Raw genomic sequence first — 15,792 nt, forward strand, 5'->3', positions numbered from 1 at the left:
GAAAAGCAAAAATAATTGGATCTAGAAGGGGTGCAGAACCGAAGCGATTTATGAAGGACTAGATCAGTTCTTTGCGCATAAGGGTTTGTGATGACAATGGTAGGTTAGCTACGGCAAGGGATACGTCAAGCACGAAGTGTCCATCTATAGACTAAAGGCAGAACAGGGAAGAACAGCACTGAAGCACTGATGAACTTCAGAAGAACTGCGAAGAATGTCGCAACCCTAGAACAGATCTATGGCGAAAAAAGCAGAGAACTTACCGGAGCTGGTGAGGAAGCGGAAAGGCGCCGTAGTATTCTGGTGCGTTCAAGGTGATGCAGCGGCCAGGGTCGGAGCAGAGGCGACGGTCGACGGCGGCGGCGGAGCTCCAGAGGCTGAGCAGCGCAAGGAAGACGACGCGAAGAGGCACGAGGGGGAAAAGGTGAAAATGACCCCTCGGTCCTATTTATAAAGGCAAGGGATAAGTGTCAGGCGCGAAAATCAAGGGGCCAGAAATTTGGAAGTGAGGCGGAGCTGTCGCCTCGATTGTCGGATACCCATTAATGAAGATGTGTCATACACAGTTTTTAAATAGATGACGTCACGACGGTTTAGCATGATCCGAGAAGATGATGTCACGGTGGTTTACTAAATTATGAGAAGATGTTGAAGACGAAGTTTTTTCTAAGGATTGACATGAACCTATTCAAATCAATCTGGGGCCTAATGTTGGGGATATTACTACTGGGCGTAAACCGGCCAGGAAAGGCCGGGTTAACTTCATCCGTAGTTGATTATGCTTGAAGCCCATATAGACAGAAGAGGAAAGGTCCAGGGCCCAGAACCTGTTTAAGGCCCGTAGCCGTGAACCGACATTTGTATGAAACTTTTATTGTAAGATAGAAAGAGTGGAGACCAAACCGAACACGTTTATGAGCCGGTCTCGGGACTCTATAAACCGACGGGCGCCGCCTATGTATATAAGGGGATGACCCGGCAGCGGTTTAGGACAACAGACAACAACTCAAGAGCCAGACAAAGCGGATTCTCTCCCTGGCCTTCGAAACCCTAGCAATACCAATCACAACTAGACGTAGGCTTTTACCTTCCTCGAAGGGGCCGAACTAGTATAAAATTCCCCGTGTCCCCTTGTCCGGTTTAACCCCTTAAAGCTAACCCGTAGCGAGGGCTCCACGACTAAGTCCTTTAACAAGGACATCTGCCGTGACAAACCCACGACAGTAATGGTGTGTCCGAACGTTGTAATCGTACTAGATATGGTGCGATCTATGATGTCTCTTACTGATTTACCGCTATCATTTTGGGGTTATGCTTTAGAGACAACTGCATTCACGTTAAATAGGGCACCATCTAAATCCGTTGAGACGACGCCTTATGAATTATGGTTTGGCAAGAAACAAAAGTTGTTGTTTCTTAAAGTTTGGGGCTGCGATGCTTATGTGAAAAAGATTCAACCTGATAAGCTCGAACCTAAATCGGAGAAATGTGTCTTCATAGGATATCCAAAGGAGACTATTGGGTACACCTCCTATCACAGATCCGAAGGCAAGACATTTGTTGCTAAGAATGGATCCTTTCTAGAGAGGGAGTTTCTCTCGAAAGAAGTGAGTGGGAGGAAAGTAGAACTTGATAAGGTAACTGTACCTGCTCCCTTATTGGAAAGTAGTCCATCACAGAAACCGGTTCCTGTGACACCTACACCAATTAGTGAGGAAGCCAATGATGATGATCATTAAACTTCAGATCAAGTTACTACCGAACCTCGTAGGTCATCCAGAGTAAGATCCGCACCAGAGTGGTACGGTAATCTTGTTCTAGAGGTCATGTTACTTGACCACGACGAATTTACGAACTATGAGGAAGCGATGATGAGCGCAGATTCCATAAAAAGGCTTGAGGCCATGAAATCTGAGATGGGATCCATGTATGAGAACAAAGTGTGGACTTTGGTTGACTTGCCCGATGATCGGCAAGCCATCGAGAATAAATGGATCTTCAAGAAGAAGACTAACGCTGACGGTAACGTTACAGTCTACAAAGCTCGACTTGTTGCAAAAGGTTTTCAACAAGTTCAAGGAGTTGACTACGATAAGACCTTCTCACCCGTAGTGATGCTTAAGTCCGTCCGAATCATGTTAGCAATTGCCGCATTTTATGATTATGAAATTTGGCAAATGGATGTGAAGACTGCATTCCTGAATGGATTTCTGGAAGAAGAGTTGTATATGCTGCAACCTGAAGGTTTTATCGATCCAAAGCGTCCTAATAAAGTGTGCAAGCTCCAGCGATCCATTTATGGACTGGTGCAAGCCTCTCAGAGTTGGAATAAACATTTTGATAGTGTGATCAAAGCATATGGTTTTATACAGACTTTTGGAGAAGCCTGTATTTACAAGAAAGTGAGTGGGACCTATGTAGCATTTCTAATATTATATGTGGATGACATATTGTTGATTGGAAATGATATAGAATTTTTGGATAGCATAAAAGGATACTTGAATAAGAGTTTTTCAATGAAAGACCTCGGTGAAGCTGCTTATATATTGGGCATCAAGATCTATAGAGATAGATCAAGATGCTTAATTGGACTTTCACAAAGCACACACCTTAATAAAGTTTTGAAGAAGTTCAAAATGGATCAAGCTAAGAAAGGGTTCTTTCCTGTGTTACAAGGTGTGAAGTTGAGTAGGACTCAATGCCCGACCACTTCAGAAGATAGAGAGAAAATGAAAAGTGTTCCCTATGCTTCAGCCATAGGCTCTATCATGTATGCAATGCTGTGTACCAGACCTGATGTGTGCCTTGCTATTAGTTTAGTAGGAAGGTACTAAAGTAATCCAGGAGTGGATCACTGGACAGCGGTCAAGAACATCCTGAAATACCTAAAAAGGACTAAGGATATGTTTCTCATTTATGGAGGTGACAAAGAGCTCGTCGTAAATGGTTACGTCGATGCAAGCTTTGACACTGATCCAGACGATTCTAAATCGCAAACCGGATACGTGTTTATATTGAACGGTGGAGCTGTCAGTTGGAGCAGTTCTAAACAAAGCGTCGTGGCGGGATCTATGTGTGAAGCAGAGTACATAGCTGCTTCGGAAGCAGCAAATGAAGGAGTCTGGATGAAGGATTTCATATCCGATCTAGGAGTCATACCTAGTGCATTGGGTCCAATGAAAATCTTTTGTGACAATACTGGTGCAATTGCCTTGGCAAAGGAATCTAGATTTCACAAGAGAACCAAAGACATCAAGAGACGCTTCAATTCATTCCGCGATCAAGTCCAGGTGGGAGACATAGAGATTTGCAAGATACATACGGATCTGAATATTGCAGACCCATTGACTAAGCCTCTCTCACGAGCAAAACATGATCAGCACCAAGGCTCCATGGGTGTTAGAATCATTACTGTGTAATCTAGATTATTTACTATAGTGCAAGTGGGAGACTGAAGGAAATTTGCCTTAGAGGCAATAATAAAGTTATTATTTATTTCATTATTTCATGATAAATGTTTATTATTCATGCTAGAATTGTATTAACCGGAAACATAATACACGTGTGAATACATAGACAAACAGAGTGTCACTAGTATGCCTCTACTTGACTAGCTCGTTGATCAAAGATGGTTATGTTTCCTAACCATAGACATGAGTTGTCATTTGATAAACGGGATCATCATTAGGAGAATGATGTGATTGACTTGATCCATTCTGTTAGCTTAGCACTTGATCGTTTTAGTTTACGCTATTGCTTTCTTCATGACTTATACATGTTCCTATGACTATGAGATTATGCAACTCCCGATTAATGGAGGAACACTTTGTGTGCTACAAAACGTCACAACGTAACTGGGTGATTATAAAGGTGCTCTATAGGTGTCTCCAATGGTACTTGTTGAGTTGGTATAGATTGAGATTAGGATTTGTCACTCCGATTGTCGGAGAGGTATCTCTGGGCCCTCTCGGTAATGCACACCACTATAAACCTTGCAAGCAGTGCAACTAATGAGTTAGTTGCGGGATGATGCATTATGGAACGAGTAAAGAAACTTGCCGGTAATGAGATTGAGCTAGGTATTGAGATACTGATGATCGAATCTCGGGCAAGTAACATACCGATGACAAAGGGAACAACGTATGTTGTTATGCGGTTTGACCGATAAAGATCTTCGTAGAATATGTAGGAACCAATATGAGCATCCCGGTTCCGCTATTGGTTATTGACCAGAGACATGTCTCAGTCATGTCTACATAGTTCTCGAACCCGTAGGGTCCGCACGCTTAAAGTTCTGTGACGATCGGTATTATGAGTTTATGTGATTTGATGTACCGAAGGTAGTTCGGAGTCCCGGATGTGATCACGGACATGACGAGGAGTCTCAAAATGGTTGAGACATAAAGATTGATATATTGGATGACTATATTCGATACCGGAAGTGTTTCGGGTGATTTCGGAGAAAACCGGAGTGCCCGAGAGTTACCGGAACCCCCACGGGAGAAGTAATGGGCCACATGGGCCTTAGTGGAGAGAGAGAGAGGGCCGGCCAGGGCAGGCCGCGCCCCTCCCCTCTGGTCTGAATTGGACTAGGGAAGGGGGGCGGCGCCCCCCTTTCCTTCTCCCTCTCTTCCTTCCTTTCCCCCTTCTAGTAGGAGTAGGAAAGGGGAGTCCTACAGGAAAGGGGAGTCCTACTCCTACTAGGAGGAGGACTCCTCCTCCTGGCGCGCCCTGCAAGGGCCGGCCGGCCTCCTTGACGGTGTCCTGGACTAGGAGGTACTCACCACGTCGTCTCCCGATCTATTAGATTGGGCTGAGGACCCCCGTGGCCGTATACTCATGGGCCAGTTCGGACGGCTACCGCATACAAGGAAGATTCCACAAGACTTGGCGATCAAGACAAGGACTTCTCCCCACCGGCGTATTCGGCTAGGACTCTTGTTATCCTAGGCCTCCGGTGCATTATATAAACCGAGGCCAGGCTAGTCGATAGAGGGACAATAGATACAACAATCATACCATAGGCTAGCTTCTAGGGTTTAGCCTCCTTGATCTCGTGGTAGATCTACTCTTGTACTACCCATATCATCAATATTAATCAAGCAGGAGTAGGGTATTACCTCCATCGAGAGGGCCCGAACCTGGGTAAAAACATCGTGTCCATTGTCTCCTGTTACCATCCGGCCTTGACGCACAGTTCGGGACCCCCTACCCGAGATCCGCCGGTTTTGACACCGACATTGGTGCTTTCATTGAGAGTTTCGCTGTGTGATCGACAAAAGGATCGATGGCTCGCCTGCAGATCAACTGCGACTTTGGCATCTTCGTCACCAACTCGACTGGTCACCTTGGTTCGACCAAGAATTGCGCCCCGTGTTCGGATCACCATGTTCGGACGAGGGCCTTCATCAAACATCAACTCCGATCTCTATCAAGATCACGGAGGAATCATCTATGGAGCTCGGGGGCTCAACGTCAACATTGCCCTCAAGCGACCGTGCTGTTTTTTTGGACAGCGAACTCGTATCTGCCGCCACCACCTCCTCGAGTATCGCTTTGACGATTGCTTTCGTGGAATTGTGCGGAATTGAGTCTATAACAACCCTGGAAAATTTCGTCGAGTTCCAATGGAGGAATCTCTGGAAATCCGCGATATACCGGAGCCCTATCAAATCTGGACGGGAATCCGGACGAGTTTAGGGCGTGGTGTCCAGCTTCTAGCTCGGATGTAATTTGCAAGATCCAACCGTTGATCGGCTGTGGAATTCCTATATCTACCAGCCCTCCAAATTTCAGCTCGATCCGACCGTCCAAACTTCGGGAACCTTCCGATTAGTGCATCACTTTTCGGATCTGTTTTCTGCGCGAAAACGAATCCGACCCGAGTTCGTCTTTTTTATGAACGGGATTTCGGACATCCTTTTTGAAGGAAGCTTTGTATGGGGTATTGTGTTTTGTTCCCGAACACATCCCACTAAAATCTTTTGAACATGATCTTCAACATCATGCTGGTGTCAAACCAGTCCAGCAACATTGCTCCACGGCTGCCAACCTGCGCTAGACACGTCGTCACTTTGTTGAGCCGAGCTCAACTTCTTCGGATCATCACCTCGGCAAGCTGAACAACAGTTCGGCATCGCAAAGAATAAATCATCACCAACATCGCCGCCCCACGGGTTACACGGAGTGGGCACACCGGCATCGCCGCACGGTCACTTCATCAAGCCGGCATTGACCACATCACGACCTGCATCGGCAGGGCCGCACTATTGCTCCTCCGAGCCGGTGTCCATCACGTCGACCTACTTCGATATCTCGGCTGGACCGGGGGCTTCATCATCTCTTCATCAACCTACTCTGGTAACGGGTGTGCAGATCGAGTCCCAATTTTGGAAATCACCTTCCTTCGGATTGCTACAACAAATAAACCAGGTGCTATTAATCCTAGTATTTTTTGCTTGTTTGGGTTCAATTTTTCCCAAGGAGTTATTACTCTGGTTTGTCCATCATATGTGCACAGGTCTATCAAATAGTGGCCGCATTAACGAGGTCGCATGGTGGTCCGGTCAGTCTCCGTACATAGTCCGGCGAATGCCGCATCCGGAACTTGGATCGACCTGTGAATTCAGACTTTGCCACGCCCTTACCGCATCACGCCGACGCCCTGCGTCGACATTGACTTCGGCGCCAGGCCATATTTCTTTTATTACTCACTTTGCATAAATTATTGATTATGCAACGATTTTTTATTATTATTACTATTATCTCCGGTTTGCACTATTTTATGTGGCACAGGAAAATGATCCAGCCGGACTATACCCTTTGGCGTCACCTCGGCTGGACGGGGGGCTTCGTCAACACTTCATTACCCCATGCCAAGGACTTCGGCATCACTCTGCCGGCCTGCATTGACCGTGCTATGTCACCACTTTGGAGTGCCGAGCTCTTCGCTCCGCCACCTCGGGACCGGCTTGGGGAATGGCACCTTGTCCCGCATCAAGCTCGGACCGCGTCATCAATACCGAACACATTAACCAGCTAAGTTGCCTTCATGCTCAAAGTTTTAAATTTTTAACTTGTGTTCGGCTCGACCAAGCATTATACTTTTTTGGAAAAAAGTTGCTTGTAAAAAATTTCCTTGTCCAAACTTTGTTTGTGACGCATAAATTCAAATACCCAATTCATTTGGGGGCTTCCTTCATGAAGCTTTTCCTCTTGCATATGATTATACTTGTACGGCTTCGTTCCTTGTTCGTGTATTACGTCACAATATGCACCATATTGACTTAAGCGATTTGCAAGCTGGGTTGCCTCGCTCCTGTGTTTACCCCTACGTTCCCGATTGTTCGGCTAGGGAGTAAAGGGAGCACCTCTGCGATTGTCACGATCGGGTCGCCCGAGCCGGACCTCAGACTGGGTGAAGCCGAAAGCTAGCGCTCTTATAGTTTTCAATGATGGTCGGCACACAATGAAACTCATGAGTACAAAAAATCTATTGCACAAGTCTCATAATAACAATGAGCACCGAAGAAAGGTATCGGTGGGGGTACTATTTTCTTCAAAGATGCTTCTTACACTTCACGGTAATATAACATAAGTTCCCTGAGCGCGCTTTGTCTGTTACAGCCTTATGGTCTGATTGCCTGGTTATTGGAAACACCGTCGATATTCTCGACCGATGGAGTACATAACACTTTTTGGTCCTTGATCGAAGAGGGAGAAGCTGACGGTCGGTTAAGACGCGTTTAAAGTTCGGTTGAACATAGATATGATATAAGTACTTCGGTACATGCAATCATTCTTCTACCCAAGTCACTTGGGGGCTCTTAAGTTTATTTGAGCCGCTTTATAGTAAGTGTTCTTCTTCTTAGTCGTTGCAAAGTTTTATTATTATTATTTATCACTCCTTTTTTTGACACGAGTGTGCGGTCACTAGCCGGGGAGCCTAATTTCTCTCTCAAAGCCGCTAGAGTTTAGTTTGCTAAACTGGCCTGATGAGAAGTACTCCGCCCTCGGGATAGGAGGTTGAAGCCATAGGCTGACCCGCTCGAAATCTCGAGATAGGATATATCATGTTAAAGCACGACAGAAGCACTTCTTTTTTCTAAGACCAACTTTCGGATTGGCACCGAACACTTGATATTGTTCAGACGTCATGTTTTCACTGATGTTTCTTGGTTTTCCAAGCTTTTTGGCACTTTTAAACTATTTGTGCTTTTCCAGCATTAGTCTCGCAGTGCAAAGCCGGACACCTTTAGGGATTCGACAAAAACATTCTCAGATATTGCTATATATGCATCGGTTTCGAATTGTGTCTTCGGTTAATAGTTGGGTTGCCCGGCTCCTGCACTTGCTTCCTGCGTTCCGTTTTGTTCGGCTAGGCGTGCAAAGGGAGAACCACTGCGATTGTGCTTCCAGCTCACATGGTTAAGCACCTCAGTGGAGAAAGCCGAAAACTGACTTTCACAATAGGCGTAAACTGGTCAACGATCCGATGACTATGTTAAATGATGGGCCATTCATTACATTGGCCGAAGTGTTTATGGCTTGACCCTGACTGTCGCCGAACACTACCGGGGGCTATTAACTGGCCTCCCAAACTAAATCCTCAGTATTTTGCTCTTACATTAGAGCTGAGGTTTAATGATCACGCTTAGCATGACAATCCAAAGAAAGGAACCGTTAGCGGGACTATTTTCTTTGGAAGACATTTCTTCTGTTAAACAGTAATATAACATATCTCTCTGCGTACCTTTGTTTATAAAACCGTATAGCCAAATTGCCTTGTTTGTTGTAAATCTTTGCTCTCATAAAGGCTTTATAAAGTAGGACAAACACTCCTCGGCTACTGGCCGAGGAGGTGGAAGCCGATGGTCGGTCAACAAAGTTTTGTACAATGCGGATCCGAGCATTAATGACGTAAAGTACTTGGATACATAGAGTCATTACACATAATTTGTGATTTTACTATGGATATTGATCCTTAATTCGGCCACCCGTGCCCGCATTAAGGCTCGGGGGCTACTGGGTTTCGGGCTTATTATTTACAAATATTAAAGGGGCACATCGATCCCCTGATCTGGTGTTGCCACCCGACCAGTGTCTCAGGGGGCTACTGCATTGCTTGTCCAATGCAGAAAATTTTATGTGCAATATAGTTTCCGAGGAGATTTTGATCCTCAGGTTGGTCGGCTGCACCCAACCTGAGTCTCGAGGACTGAGCACGCCACTTTTAGTGTCCCGAAGTATTCTGCCGAGTTAGGACTTGATTCTCAGGCCGATTTTGCAAATCAACCTGAGTCTCAGCGGCTACCGGGATCAGCGATCTTACGTCATCCTTCATGTGCATCTCGGGTTTTAGACCGATACACACCTTGAGGGCTACTGGCTATATATCTCGGCAGAGAATAAATTGTACCAATAAAAAATATTGACAAAAAATCGGCCCATAGTCGGGGTCGCGCACCACCTCGGAAGCAGTCCGGCATAAAGCTCGGGCGCTAGTGGCTGGCTCCATAGAGGGCATTTCCGGCATTAAGCTCGGCTAAACTCCTTCAACTTTTTTGAACCAAGGTGATATGACACCTCGGATATAGTACGGCATTGGAGCCTGGACACAGTCCGGCGTTGGAGCTCGGATATATTTCAGCGTTGGAGCTCGGATATATAGTCCGGCGTTGGAGCTCGGGTACATAGTCCGGCGTTGGAGCTCGGATACATTCCGGCGCTAGAGCTGGGAAGCGGCCCGGCGTTGGTGCTCGGCTGCAAAAGATACCTCGAATGCAGTCCGGCGTTGGAGCTCGGACGCAAGAGGACCCTGCCTCCCGGGAACAACTTCAAACCCGAGGTGTGGCATAAAAATAAACAAGGCATTGATAAAGGCCGGAAACTTAAAGGGTCTCCTCGGATACCCGACGTGTGAACTCGTCGAATGCATTTCGGCGATCCTCAAGATCGAAGATAAAGAAGATTTGTTGAATCAGTTTTCAAGACCGGCAACCGAAGATGAAGAACAGTTCGGAAGAATCGAGGAGCGTCCCTAACTTAAAGACCGGTTCAGGGGGCTACTGACGGTGTCCTGGACTAGGGGGTACTCACCACGTCGTCTCCCGATCTATTAGATTGGGCCGAGGACCCCCGTGGCCGTATACTCATGGGCCAGTTCGGACGGCTACCGCATACAAGGAAGATTCCACAAGACTTGGCGATCAAGACAAGGACTTCTCCCCACCGGCATATTCGGCTAGGACTCTTGTTATCCTAGGCCTCCGGTGCATTATATAAACCGAGGCCAGGCTAGTCGATAGAGGGACAATAGATACAACAATCATACCATAGGCTAGCTTCTAGGGTTTAGCCTCCTTGATCTCGTGGTAGATCTACTCTTGTACTACCCATATCATCAATATTAATCAAGTAGGAGTAGGGTATTACCTCCATCGAGAGGGCCCAAACCTGGGTAAAAACATCGTGTCCCTTGTCTCCTGTTACCATCCGGCCTTGACACACAGTTCGGGACCCCCTACCCGAGATCCGCCGGTTTTGACACCGACACTCCTCCTTGCTCCTTTATATACGGGGGCAGGGGGGCACCCTAGACAACACAAGTTGATCATTGATCTTTTTAGCCGTGTGTGGTGCCCCCCTCCACCACAATCCACCTCGGTCATATCGTAGCGGTGCTTAGGCAAAGCCCTGCGTCGGTAACTTCATCAACACTGTCTCCACGCCGTCGTGCTGACGAAACTCTTCCCCGAAGCTCTACTGGATCGTGAGTTCGCGAGACGTCACCGAGCTGAACGTGTGCTGAACGCGAAGGTGTCGTACGTTCGGTACTGAGGATCGGTCGATCGTGAAGACGTACGACTACATCAACCGCGTTGTCGTAACGCTTCCGCTTACGGTCTACGAGGGTACGTAGACTACACTCTCCCCTCTCGTTGCGATGCATCACCATGATCTTGCGTGTGCGTAGGATTTTTTTTGAAATTACTACGTTACACAACACCCATGGCCTCGCCAGTGACCCCTGCCCGTACTACTACTGGTACGGCCACTAAATGCTGCTGCTGCTGCTGCTCGTCGCTGCCGGTGTGTGCTGTTGCTGATGCTGCTCTCCGCCGTTGGTGCGTGCTGCTGTTGCTATTGCTACTCCTCCCCGTTGCGTGCTGCTGCTGCTGTTCACCGCCGCCGGTGCTTGTTGCTGCTGCTTGCCGCCGGTGCATGCTGCTCCTCCCCGCCGTGTGATGATACTGCTATTGATTGCCGCCGCTCCTCCCCGATGCGTGTTGTTACTGCTGCTGCTTGCCGCCGCTCCTCCCCGTTGCGTGCTGCTACTACTGCTGCTTGCCGCCGCCGATGCATGTTGCTGCCGCTCGCCGTCGGCGTGGTCACCATGGTTGCCACTCGCCGTGGAGGTGCATAGCAAATGTTCGACGAAATATATGAGTCAAATCTAAGTTTACTCCGTTATATGTAGGGGATCGGCTAGGTCTGGCCAAAACTTAGTGGAGTACATATACTCCACTAAGGTTTACTCTATTTTTTATGACATGGGTTACAAATGCCCTAACGATGTAATCAACACTTAAACTGAATTTACAGAAAAACACAGGGATTCTAGTCATTTATGGCTATATTTTTTTGACTGAGCGATAACAAACACACCCTTCTGTTCTCTTGATCAGACGGCTACGGTGGGGCCTCCTCGCATCGCAGCCGCTTCCGGGCATGTGGACGGTCGAGATAAAATGCGACGACCATCCCGTAACCGTAACCGCTCCAGCTGTCCAAGGAAAATCTTAACCAACCGCTCCCCCAGAATTCACCAAGCCGCCCGTTTCTTCCCTCCCTCGCCCCTCCTCGTTTTGAAATTCTCCTCACCATTCGCTTGCGTGCTCGAGTTCTCCTCGCCCATCGAGCTCCGTCCACGAGAGGATCGCGCGCCGGAGATGAAGATACGGGAGCTGGATGACGGTTCGGAGGAGCTCGAGGGGTGGGAGGCCGTCGAAGCGGAGCCGCGGTCGGGGGAGGCCGACGAGAGCTGGGAGAAGGTGGAGGGGGCGGGGCGTGGCCGCAGCGGCAGCGGCGAGGCGGATCCCTGGGCGCGGGAGGAGGGAGGGGTCAGCCGCGTCGACGGCGGCGAGGTGGAGCCCTGCGGTTGGGAGTGGGTGTGGGAGGAGGTGGGGGGCAGCTGCGCCAGCGGCGAGCAGGACGGGGTGATAGGCGTCAGCGGCGAGCCGGGCGGGGTGAGGGGCGCCGATGAGATGCCCCTGGCGCTCCCCTCCGAGCGGGAGGAGGAGAGGGGCGTCGGCGGCGAGGTGGTCGCGGTCCCTGACGGGCACCATGAGGCGGGTGGCGAGGTCGTCAAGCGTGCGTTCGTGGAGGTATTCGCCAGGGCGCTCTTCTATCCGACGGTGATGCTCAACTACGGCCGCAGTTTAATCGAGACCGAGTTTAATTGGTGGGATCGCATCGACAAGGTCAGTTCACTTCTGAATTCTTCTTCTTCTTCTTCTTCTTCATTCACGGGGAGAATTTTCCGAGAGAATAGCAAGGGAAGGTACCGGATCATAAAACTGAACTTTTCTGTCTTCGGAACTGAAGCAGTGAGCACGGTAGATTCTCTGTACCTTCGCGGAAATCGTCACTGCTACTAATTACACTAGTAATTACATCGAGATGGCTACGGTTAATTTCGTTCGAACTTATCTGGGTCCAAGACATTGAGCAGTACCTTGCCAAATGCATTCATCACCTGGACATGCTCAGTTAATTCACTTTGGTTTGTTGAATATATGCATTGCTATTACTGTATCTTCACCATCCGCCATTCATCCTACAGTTGTATGGGTGTTGCTGTTTGAGCTTTGAGGTTGCCTTAAATCAAAGCCGGGCCAAAAGGCCTATTCTCTATAAAAAAAATTAGGAATACTGAATGTTGTTCATCTGTATACATTGGACTAATTTCCTCTAATTCTGTATGGATCCAGGATATTTGGATAGGGGCAGTTCCTTTTCCCAGTCATGTGCCACGGTTGAAGGAACTAGGAATAACTGGGGTCGTCACATTGACCGAGCCGTTCGAAACTCTGGTTCCAAAATGTGCATATGAGGTGACCATTTTTGAACTCTCATCTATAGCACTATATTTGCCTTGTGTATAGTACAGGTTCCTTCAAGTGTGAGAATACATATTCCCGTACTGTGCATCTTCTGTAATGTGTTGGATTTAGTTACTGGGAGAAGTCCATCTCTTCTAGAATACTGAAAAGAAAATTTGATAATGATAGTATCACGTTACCTTAGAAGATTAGTCGGTACGTAATTTTGATTGATCCACTGTCCTACAAGCCATGTTTCTCTGAAGATGAAATCAAATTACTCAGAACAGCGGAGTATGAAGCAAGTCACTTTTTTCATAGCAGCGATCTTTTTAAATTACTACACTCATCATTGTTAGAACACGAAATGGACTTCTGAAAGTATTCAAGTCATGTGCACATAGAAGATCAGGTAGGTAGTGTCTGAAACTGAAAGAAAAATGGTGTTTGTGGTGAATTAAGTAGTTTCAACAAGAAAGTAAGGTTGTTATACAGTGCTGTAGACACTAGGCTATGAATATGCCAGTCATACAAATGGACCTTGCATGTTGACATGAGATTTGGCTCATCGATTGCCAGGTTGTATTCAGTTCTCTTATCGCTCTGAAATATTTTCAGCTTCATGGAATGGATCACCTCGAGATTCCCACTACAGATTACGTCTATGCTCCTTCAAAAGAAAAAATCGACAAAGCATTGGATTTCATCCACAGTAAGTATGCTAAGGCTTTACCATGGTTATGCATCATTGTACAAACTTGCATGGAACTTAAGCAGCCAGAGTTGATATATATCCTTTTTTTTCTTCTTCAGAAAATGCAACAGAAGGTGGTAGTACTTTGGTCCACTGCAAGGCAGGAAGGGCACGAAGCGCTACCATAGTTCTATGCTATTTGGTACGACAATGTGCCCTGAATTAGTTGTGCATTAGATTTCTTGTTTCCTTTCTACACATGTCATATTATTACCTCTGTAATTGCAGATTAAGTACAAGAAGATGACTCCCGAAGCAGCTTTGGCTCGTGCGAAGTCCGTAAGAACTCGAGTGAAATTGGCAGCAGCTCAATGGCAGGCACGTAACCCGACTTCTTTTGCAATTGCAGTACTAGATGAATGATACTTCCTCTGTTCTGATATAAATGGCGTTTTTGACCAGTGCATATATGATCTTTTAGTCAGCCATGTTTTACTTAAATCGTAACAAGAATCTCCCTCGTATGTAGCTAGAGGGGGCTTCACCTTTTTTCTTCTTGGGATGTGCACACAACACTCAACACTCAACTCTGGAGTTGTACTTTATAAACTTGACTTTGTTACTCTGAAGCAATGCTACAGTTCATTATCTCTGAGATCAACTATACCGCTGCTCCCACCAATCAGCACATGGCCTCCATCACACATTCACAAATCAGCACATTCACTAGAAATAGAGAAGTGAAAAGATCATTGAGGTTGCCGTTCTTTACTGATTATTGGAGGTTTAGTTCAGTAAAGAGAGTTGATAGGTAAATAATGATCATAGTGCCCAGAAAACTTTCTAAAAGTGGAACTCAATATATAATACAGTACTACTAGATATACACTTGGAACATGGAAATACTTGAGGTTCCTATTGCTGAAGGTGCTAGTTCTTCATCAAGGCTTGCCCCTGCCACATTGAGAAGAATTAGATTACACCTGCAAATATTTGTCAAGCCATTTATTTACCTTTTAGGGGTAGAGATTAACATCATTGACCAACCAAACTGGGCAAGCACCAAGGTCAAGGTCTTCTGCTAACTACAGTAAAGACATAGCACATCAAAGCTTCAGCTGAGTTTATGTCAAATCACGGGACAACTCCCAGATCAAAGTCAAACATTAGTATTTTCCTCACTTGGAAGTGAATTCGAGCAATCCAAGTTCACCACCAGTTTAATCACTGAAACGACTGAGTCTGTCCTCCCAAGGTCCAACAGTTCCATTCCAACAAATTCATTTGATAGAAAATATCCAACGACTATTTATAACAGATTTTAGATCGAAAAAATAAGTCTGAATGCTTGCATTGCTAGTCGCAGTCTTCCAAGTATTTGGAGAAAATATTTTTATCAAGAGTGTCAATATATGAAAGCAAAGGGAATATTGTTATTGTCATATTCCGGTCTTTTCAAAATTATGTCGATGCTTATTTCTTATCTGATGTACTTTCTCATTTCTTCATTGCTCAGGCTGTCAAGGAGTTTAACTCAAGTCTGGTGGATGTTGGTGAGGATGTTAGTCAGGATGTTGATGACGATGGCATCGACACGCTGCAGGGCGCTTGAAGATTACCTAACTGCAGAACATTCTTCTGAATCGGCCTGATTTGCAGATCCACGTGCATTTTTTCATATTGCAGATCAACAAGTGTGAATAATTCAGCATTAGTTTCCGCAGCCCGCGGAAAGTCCTTAGGAGGACTGGAGGAGAGGTTGATATGATTCGGCACGAATGGTTCCCATTCACCACGGCTTCTGAACATAGTTGTAATGTCTGCCACCTGTCCACCATTCTGCTTTGTTCTAATCACTTGGTAAATGGTTACTGACAGTCAATGTGCTCTATGTGGATCAGGTTTTGCTGTTTGGAACATCATATGGAAGTTAGTAGCCTAGCAGTGTTGGATGCTGTTGGTTTCGTTAATGAAATCGGAGGGAGCCCCCCTCTT

General features: G+C 46.6%; 1 protein-coding gene across 1 annotated transcript; it reads left to right on the forward strand.

The window, feature by feature from the left end:
• The first annotated feature begins 11,951 nt into the window (after positions 1-11,951).
• LOC125507445 (phosphatidylglycerophosphate phosphatase PTPMT1-like) lies at positions 11,952-15,409 on the forward strand. The gene is made up of 6 exons (XM_048672022.1): positions 11,952-12,482; positions 12,993-13,115; positions 13,722-13,815; positions 13,917-13,999; positions 14,086-14,175; positions 15,314-15,409. Exons 1-6 carry the CDS (start codon positions 11,952-11,954, stop codon positions 15,407-15,409), a joined length of 1,017 nt encoding a protein of 338 aa, XP_048527979.1.
• The last annotated feature ends 383 nt before the right edge of the window (positions 15,410-15,792 follow it).

The sequence above is a fragment of the Triticum urartu genome, chromosome 5, assembly GCF_003073215.2.
Source record: "Triticum urartu cultivar G1812 chromosome 5, Tu2.1, whole genome shotgun sequence".
NCBI classification, from domain to species: domain Eukaryota; kingdom Viridiplantae; phylum Streptophyta; class Magnoliopsida; order Poales; family Poaceae; genus Triticum; species Triticum urartu.